Source organism: Aedes aegypti, chromosome 1, assembly GCF_002204515.2.
Source record: "Aedes aegypti strain LVP_AGWG chromosome 1, AaegL5.0 Primary Assembly, whole genome shotgun sequence".
In the NCBI taxonomy this organism is placed as follows: Eukaryota; Metazoa; Arthropoda; class Insecta; order Diptera; family Culicidae; genus Aedes; species Aedes aegypti.
The window spans coordinates 184,197,029-184,206,679 of record NC_035107.1 but is presented as its reverse complement, the minus strand read 5'-3'; the positions used below and the strand labels follow the sequence as shown (position 1 = coordinate 184,206,679).

Sequence of the window (9,651 nt, the reverse complement as noted above, 5' to 3'; positions counted from 1 at the left end):
TTTTTCACGTAGCAATGACGTTTGGATTTTTTTGAGTGTAGCAACAACGATAAGGATTTTATCAATAAATCTTTAGAGAAACATGTGGCACAATATCCCGTATCACCTATGAAATGTCGTAGAATTCTCTGCATCTGTCTTAAGGTGAAACATCTCGGAATCCATAGATGGCCGTCATAATGGCCGACTTGTGCCCCTACTCACGTTTTCAAAGGCACAAAACTGGAGAAATAGTTGGTAAACGTTTCTGATCTTCTTATTTTAAGCTTTCTGCTAGTGCACAAAGCCAAAATAAAAAGTTCACTATTGTTGGATACTTCCTTCGCGTGATTTGTGCCTTTGAAGTTTCAGTGTAATCTTAGAAATTGATTCCAAACTGTTTCACCTTAAGTAGGTGTTCAATTAATCATTTCTTCCGATTCCTCATTATTTGCAAGGACGTGGCTAGGACAGCTCTCGACTGTTGAAGGATGCCGTCAATCTTGTCTAAGAGTCAAGGGATGGTCCAGCAACTGGCGTTTATGAGGCATAGTCCCTCGGGCCAAACGGAAAACGAAACTCCAACAACAACAACAACAAGGGATGGTCCTAAATCTTTGACTTTGGTAACGGACGGGAAGGAGGCAACCCTCATACAACTGTCTAGGACTGTACCACCTACGAAATTGTGCGAATTGCTTAAGGTAACACATGTCGGAATCCAAACATGGCTGGTACAATGGGCGGCTTATGCTCCTACTGACGTTTTCTCGCCTAACTTGTGATATAGCCCTAAAAGCCATTGATAACCGAGAGTGTAGCTCCTCGTTTCTAAGAAAATGAATGACCCAGGATGAAAACTATTACCACTGGGAAATAGAGGATAATCTTTTTTTTTATTGTAGCATTGTTAAATATCGCGAAAATCTATTCGTTTAGTCAGTAACAGCAAGCTACACACCCGGTTACCAATGGCTTTTAGGGCGAGATCACAGGTTATGCGAGATTTCAAAGTCACTAATCTGCTGAAATAATGAACGTACAAAGTCGTTCTTCTTATTTTAAGCTTTCTGCTAGTGCACAAAGCTAAAATAGGAATTATACTGCAGTTTGAAGCTTCTTACGCGAGATTTGTGCCTTCAAAGATTTGGTACATTATTGAATTTTGATTCCAAGCTGTTTCACCTTAATGCAGATGCTTATGCTAATGCTAAATCTTTGGAGAATCATATGAGGGAACTCGGAATTCAACATCAAACTTCGACTGAGTATCATGGTCGAAAGAAGCATGGCGCATATTCCAGAACAAAATCGGAAAAAGTGGGACGCCAAATCGAAGGAATACTGGGCGGTTACGAGGAGAACACCAAGGCCTACTGGCTGTACGATCCCGTGAAGAAAACTATTTTCAACAGTCGTCATGTCGTGTTAATCTCGGAAGTCTCTGAACTGGAATACCTTCAAAATAAACCGTCATACGGATTTTAACAGATTCTTCTTATTCTGGTGTTATGTTTCATTTGCTTCAACTGTTAGCCTGCTTCTCAGCATAGTGTTCCATAAGCATCTCATGGTTATAAACGAAATATATGATCCCTTCTCATTTAGTAAGAAATAATCAATTAAATATTAGATATATTAAATATTCAGTTACACCTTCAAAAGAACGTCCATAAGAGCTCTTCAATATGTGTCTGAGTTTTTCACGAGTGTCTAATAAAATCTTGTATTAACAAAGTATAATAATTCCCAAGGCGCATTAGTAACAAAACACATTTTACAAAAATGACATGTCAAGTTTGACTTTTATTCAGTTTCGATTAATATCAAATTACAATACGATACGAATTTTGACAATCATGTTCGCGCTGTCTATTGAAATAAATCCGAAGAAAATTTTCAATGTCGATTTTTTGTTTCCCTTTCCTATAGAAAAAAAAACCCACCTACTTACAGACTAAACTTACACTGCTATCGCATATTGTGTTTCCGGGACTAGACTGTGTTCTTCACTTTCCAAGCTTACCCTAAAAAGTCTGCCACATTTGCATTCCATTGAAATTGTCGTTGATTTGTTATTAACATCAATAGAGATAATAGACTAGAGGAAGAATGACATGGGGGTAACCGTTACCTTTGTCCGTATAATTTTTACGTACCCGGAGTAATAGTCCCACTTATCTCCACTAGCCGAAAGTGTTCCAAAACCGACATTCTTCCTCAATAGTTTATTATCTGAATTGTTTCCGTCAATTGAAGTGGGATATTATGTTCATTTTAGCGAAAAATAAATGTTGGGAAACGGGATTTACCTAGTATGAAGTCTTTTGAGTGTGGATACGGGTATTACTACTATTCAACAACCAATTAACTAACTATTAGCGTTATTTCCTTTCTCTTGGGAGCGAGTGTTGTGCTATTTTTTCTTAATTTGTCAAACTCTAAGGATTTAGTAGAAAATTTTGTACAAATTATTAATCACGCAACATCATTTTGTGGAAAAAGGAAGTGGAATTGTGAATGGATCTAAAAAAATTGTCTATTCTTCTGCACGGTTTACAGTAGGCCAGCCCAATGTGCAGGGTATTCAAATGGCTTTTTCAGTCATCTCTAATGGGCAACGGATGTGCCTCCGAGTTAAAAACATACTTATCCAAATCGATTTCGTTCCGATCGTCACTGAACAGGAGATAGAAGTATTTCAATGTTTCACCCAGCCAGAAGCTTTCCATCATATCACGAGGACGCGTGTTAAGCGGATTTTTAACATTACCGATAGACGTATACCCATTCTTCACCTTCGTATACTTGTTAAAGGCCTCAAAAATGGTCCAACCCATATCCTGATAGGTTTTGTTACCGGTAATTGCATAGAAATAGTACAAACTCTCGACGAACTCTGGGCGTAGAAGATTGTGAGCGTCATTTGTTTTCACGTAGATGTCGGTATCCGATTCACCGTTCAAATTGAAATAGGAAATTTCCGGAGCTAACTGGGTTGGTTGTTTCATATACGTTTGATAGCATGTCTCCAAAAGATCGTTTGCCAACTTGAGATGCGACTTTGGCATGCCGTTTTTGTAGCCTAGTAGCAGTGTGCCCGGTAGGTAGCACGTGAGATGATCCATTTTCGGTTTAAAATCTTTACCGTTAATCAGCTCTCCGATATAAAGGTGCTTTTCAATAGGCGTAACGCGGACCAGCTGATGCAACACTCCTCCAATTGCAGCTCTATAATCATCGGCGAGGCTGAATAGAAAAAGTCATAAGAGATTGATTGTAATATGTACGTCTAAACACAGAATACTTACAAATCATCATTCTTTTTTCCGGTTTGGATCCACTGCTTAACAAGATATTCGTAATAGGAATCAGCGCGAGCACCGAGGGAAATCGTGGCAAAGTTACGAAACTGTCCAGTATTTGCGTTGATGAAAATTGGAACCAATCCTTCGTTTTTCTCCAATTCGTGAACCTTAACGTTTACCTTGGCGGCAGCCTGCAAAACATTAATTCATCCATAGATTTGTTGAAACTCAAGTTTCCCTTTGAAACACAGTGAAATTCATTTGGTAAGAATATTGAGCATCAGTAACTAATAAAGTTCTCTCAAGAAATCCCACCATGCCTAAGAAATTGAAAATAATCTTCAGATAACGATACAAAAACAACCTTAGTATTTTACAACTGATCTTGCTCAAATTTCAATAAACATGTATAGAAACATTGAGACTCTTGTCAATAATATTTTTAAGAATTTGTTAATAGCATTTTATGTGGTTTTGTAAAGATTTTGCATTGATCTCATCTCGCTATGTGTTGCGATACGTGATATGACGAGGGACGCGACTCGTAATTACGATTTAAAAGATATCTTTATTAACTACAATAGAACAATGACTTAAAACTTGTATGTACGCGAGCCGCCGCGATTGCAATTGTAATGATGATAATGGTGTCCAACAATGGAACGACGGCCCCGAAAATTCCCATGACATCTGTCACAAGTCAAGTCACGGCAAGTTTGTCACAAGACAAGTTACGGCTGTTAGCGGCTGTACGGTTCGTACCTCACAGGCAGCCTTCGGATTCTTGAAAACTGTCTAGTAGGAATCGGTGGTTGCTGTGTGTAGCTTTGAGAAGTTCGTTTACGACGTTGAATCGATTGCAGGTCTTCAAGCAGCGCAGCCGGTAATGATATATGTGGCTGACTACTTTTATCTGCGGTGTCCGTGATAGTATTGTCGGCGCGGTAAAGAGTTAGAATCCGTTTCTCGCCGAAGTTGGATTTTTCACAGAATCTATGCGAGATACCTAACTTCGAAAGTGGTTCATTCGATTCGCATCCGGATGCGCTTCAATGCGCTATACTTCTCAAAGGGATGAATGACTTTCGGGTTAACCCTCTAATACCCAACCCCGCCTTTAGACGGGGTACACTTTGGAATTTTGTTTATTTTTTCGTAGCTCGGAAATCAAAATGATTTTATTTTTGGCTTATACCTTGACTCAGAACACGCATATAAGAAAAGTTTTTTATGACTTTTCAAACTTTTTTGTATTTTTAGAAACTGTTTGAAAAATTGCATTCTTATATAACCTACAAATACCTGGGCTTCATTTAACGTGTAATATAAAAAATCGTACCTTTTATATTTTTCTACGATTAACCTATCACAAACGAATAGCCTGGTGGTATTAAAATCATTTCAAACCTGTTTTTCCGTTAGTTACACGGAAAATAAAATACGCTCCGAAAAAAAATTAAAATTTTAATATTTTTCAAAATACCGTAACAATCAAAATTTTTATTATTGCCAAAAATCAACAACTAGAAAAGGCTTCAAGAAAAAATGAAAAAAGCTAGGGATGTTCAAAAATAAAAATTATAAAAATCAAAAACCAAAATATGAAAATTTGCGAATTAAAATAAATAAATGCCCAAAACGTGTTTAGAACGATTTTAGATAACGAAAAATAATACTTAAATCAAAAATAAAAATTTGGGTATTAGAGGGTTAAAGTATCTCTCAAACCAACTCAAACAACAATAGCTCTCTACTTCCGAAGTAGGGTATCTTGCATGTAAACTGAGAAAAATCCATTTTCGGCGAACTGTATTTTCTAACGATTGACCGAATTTACAATACTCCGAAGACCCCAATTGTCCAGGAGTATTGATAACGGGACTTGGGTGTTTGCTGGTGCACTGCTATTTTGCGCGCTGCCTTTAGACTCATAGCGCGACCGCATTTGATTTCAGTGGGATCGTATTAGATTTTGCTTCTATGATAGACAAACATTATACGGTGGCCGGAGCAGTTCCAAAGATGTTCGTATCGGCCTTCCGTACAGTAATTCACCAGAAGACTTTCCATCCGGAGCACTGCGACAAGATTGATCTGTAGCAAAGCAGTAAACTATCGATGGCTTCGTCGAAAGTTTCCCCTCGGCGGTGTTTTTTTTTTTAGGTTCCTTTCAAACGTATCGGTATTGGTATGTGCCTGCTGACACCCCTGGAAATGAGTTCTGATAGCTGCGTGGGATTTTCTAGTATGATTTTTATACCTACAATTAACTAAGGCCTTCATTCTAGAATACGCCCAACTAACCACAAGCATTATATGATTGCATTAATTTGATCGAAAGCCAACATTTTTTGCATTAATAATGTTATCATGCATTTATTCAATAACTGTCAAGCAATGATCCATTTGATTAACAGTATAGATGTTTTGTTGCAATAATTTAATTCAGCATTATGTTAAGCGTTTAGTGAATATACAGTTATGCTGTCTTACAAGATTACGTAACCTCATTAAACGCACTCGAATCTGTAATAAAAAAGTAAGACGATCGAGCACGTTCGCACTCGCTCATTACGTTTTGTGGGATATGGAAGAATAACAATTTTTATAATGAAATTACTTTCTTCCATCACGAACCCCCATTTCATGATCTAAGGATATCCCAGGTAACAATTTGAAGCTGCTCAAACGCTTTTATAGCTAATTCAATTCAGCCTTTGTTTGAACAAAAGCTGTTCATAGCCTGCATTCACTGTTGTTCAGCTGTTAAACATCTAATTCTGGCGATTTTATTCAGCCTTAAGCTTAATTGAAGCTATATAGAAGGCTGAATAAAGTTCTAGCATGCGCTTATTCAGGCCTCTTTCAATAACCATAATTCTAGAACAGATGGCAACCTTCGAAAGCTTAACGATCGCTTATTCATCCATTATTCAACAATTAACCAAAAAAAAATAAACAGTATTTACAGGTTTATAGTTTTGGGTTTTATCAACACAATTAACAATTTCAAGCACATAGTGTATAAAAGTGCTGGAATTTAAAGATAAAGATTAGTAAATATGTGCCATTGAGATTTGAACTGGGATTCGCTGATTTATAACCACTTACCTTGACATCTGCCCCACATGAGACTGTGTGAACATCAGCAACAGCAAGGGACTAACATATTGTTTTGTCTGAATAAGGGCTATTTTAAAGGCTGCATTAAGGCTGAAGAAGTGATAACAGCGCTATGCAAAAACACTTGAGTTAGCTGTCAAAGTGTGTTGTGATTTTTGTTTCAAAATAGAATCCTCGGTAATTTTTAATTTCTGCTATTCAATTGTTGTCAACGCAAGTTGGTAATGATTTCGATTTCGTACAGTTAATTAAAAAGGTAACGAAGAAATCTGCGTCATCGCGTGTAGTGTTCTATCTTGTTGTTACACAAGGTCATCGATGCCGGATTCAGGATTTTTTTCGACAAATGATAGGCCCGTGTGCGTTTACAGCATGTCTGCTTCGGGATGTGAAAAATTTGTTGTTTGATGAAACAGTTCTATAATAATTAATTTAGTGTTCGACCCAATGTAGGTATATATTTCGGTATGTATATTTTTATCAACATACAAGTGAACATTTTTTCGACAATGGCTGTTGATTTGATTAAAGCTTTAAATAACCTTTAATCAATATCATTCAGGTTGGCTGAACAAAAGTTAAAACTGTAGATGAAAAATAGTTTGTTCAACTCAATATTCAGCTTTGAGTATACTGCTGAATAAGAGTGTTTAATAAGCTTTTCTTCAAATTATTATTCAGCTGTCACGGTGTTCAGCCTTGTACACCATTGATCAGCCAATATTCAGCAAATACTCTTGCTGTTCAGCTTTCATTGTTACTTGGGATATGTATTCATTCAGAATTATGTTGTACTTTATCTATGAGACTCTTTTATTCATATGGAGCGAGAAGAAATGTCGATCAATTTCTCTCCCCTGAAATCTTTCCAATGCACTAGGGCTTTGTTTTGTGGATTACGTTATGTTATTTCCTCTACGAGAAAGAATGGTGATCATATCCTTTCTATCGATGTTTCATTTGGTGAGGAAAGGAAATCACTGTTGTTCAATCGCCGAAGAGAATTCTTTCTATTCGTAATAACTGGGCGAATGGTAACGGTTAACAAACACAATCGCTTCGTTTATAAGGAACTTTTATCCTACCTTATCACATCAGCAGCTTTAGCACAGGACACCAACGCGCCAGGCATTCAGCACATCATCCATCATCCTAGTTGTGGGTTCTAATCTTGATTCAAACAAAAAAATCATTGATATGGCAAAGAAAACCATTGAAAAATAGCCAAAAAAACTCATTATTTTGTTTACTTTTAACGCATGCCCTAAATATACATTATTTTAAGCTAATATACATCATGAACCCCAAGAATACAACCATAAATGCTTTAGTAGGGCTTGTGCATTAAAACTGCTTTACCAAGTATTGCATTAATTTGGTTGTTGTGGGGCCCTTTCCCACTTTAATTATGCTTTATAAAACTCTTAAAGATTATGTTGCTTTAAAACAAAATCTGATAGCACACTATAGAGCAAACATAAAGTATTCATATATAGCTTCGTGGTTACTTGGGCGGTATTTGACGAATGATTAATAATCGTTAATTATGCAACCGACGATAAGTCGTCTTGCGGACTTTCCGTAAATTTGTCTGGAACTGTCATATAGCGGGCATATGCAAATTACGTGCTCAATAGTGTTTTTTGTTTCGCAGACCTTGCAGGTACGGTGTCCTAGATTGTGGGAGATCCTCGGAACCGGAATTTCTAAATCCGGGTTTTCCCGTTGATAATTTTGCCATGAACTGGTCCCAAAGGTTTAGCCATGATGTCGGGTGTTTCAATTGAAAGACAAAATGAGAGACAGTCGTGCTCCCCTGGTAGAAACTTCTAGTTCCACCATTGGTAAAATATAATTAGGGATCGTTCAAATATCACGTAACGCATCAGGGAGAGGAAGGGGGTCTTTCATCGTGTTAATTTCCATACAAAAGCTGTTACGTGGGGAGGGAGGCGGTCTAAAATTGTCACATTTTACGTTACGTAATATTTGAACCAACCCATCGCCTATCCGTATAGTCCGAAAAAGATTATCAAACATACTAAAGTAATGAAGTTTTTTGTGTACAGTGAGCGAAATAAGGTACCGTAATTTCGGGTGAAATTGATCATTTTTCACGGTTTTTCTAGTCAGTTTTCTATAATGTCAACAATGCCAAACAACTAAATGCAGGAAAGCAAGTACGAAGGTGAGCCTCATCGACTTATGTACCGAAATTTTCTAACAAATGCCATTTTAGTGTTAACAAATACACTGCCCATAACTGCATATTTGTAACATTCGACAAAAGGAGGCATTGAGTAAATGGAATACCAAGTGTACATTTCATGGCAGTATGGGAAGAAACTAAAATTTCTAAAAATTACCAGGAACTCAAGAGTGCTTATTTGAGGCTAATATTTTGTACAACTCATATCGAATACTAGGTGAATAGTCAGAAAGTAATTCTGATAGAAATTTCATTGCTGTTACATTACGAGGATCATTTATAATCTCAATGTCACTGTTATGCGGTTATAATTACCAATGTGACAAAACAACTTGGTATTTTTTTCGAATTTTCTAGAACAATCTCACAGTTTTCAGCAAGTTGATCGAAAGTATTTATCATTTGATGACTCTCCATGGTATTAACTCCAATTTGTCAAAAATGTCGAATGTGACTGTTATGCAGTTATGGGCAGTACAGGTCGGACTCGATTATTCGGAGACTCGATTATCCGGGGACTCGATTATCCGGAATTTTAGACTCGATTATCCGGAATTTGTTTTTTGATGTTCTCATTTTTCAATTTTTATGCATAAATCTTAGATAATTTGGTTTTGCAATATACAATATGGATGATTTTGCAGTGCAGAACGTACTTAAGAAAAGGGGGGTTTGAAAAAGTGTTTTTTTTTTTGTGTATGCAGGTCAAAAAAAAATTTTCTTGACCCCTACTGTTCCTAGAAAAAATGTCTGGCTACGCCATCGCATCATATAAATCCAATAACGAAAAAAGATAATATTTAAGTTCTTGTGTCAAAGATTTCAATTTTGTTCTTAGTGATTCGATTATCCGGAGGATTCGATTATCCTGAATGAAAAAAAAAACGATACTCCGGATAATCGAGTCCGACCTGTACCTCTAAAATAAAAAATCAGAGGATCTCATTTCGGGGTGAAATTGATCACTTGTCAATGCCATTACTGTTAGTTTCCAAAACAACTCTATATGATAAATTTGAGCTCCCTGAATCC

At 36.8% G+C, this 9,651-nt stretch overlaps 1 protein-coding gene across 3 annotated transcripts in view; it reads right to left on the bottom strand.

Annotated features, from left to right (window-relative positions):
* Positions 1-1,754: 1,754 nt before the first annotated feature.
* The window catches only part of LOC5567412 (endoplasmic reticulum mannosyl-oligosaccharide 1,2-alpha-mannosidase), a 31,400-nt gene continuing 23,503 nt past the window's right edge, over positions 1,755-9,651 (bottom strand). For all 3 annotated transcript variants that reach the window (XM_001657362.2, XM_021854896.1, XM_021854903.1), the window contains 2 exons: positions 3,291-3,478; positions 1,755-3,228 (listed from right to left, as the gene is read on the bottom strand). In XM_001657362.2, coding sequence (XP_001657412.2) covers positions 2,580-3,228; positions 3,291-3,478 — 837 coding nt within the window. In that variant the 3' untranslated portion in view covers positions 1,755-2,579. The remainder of the gene's footprint in view (positions 3,229-3,290; positions 3,479-9,651) is intronic.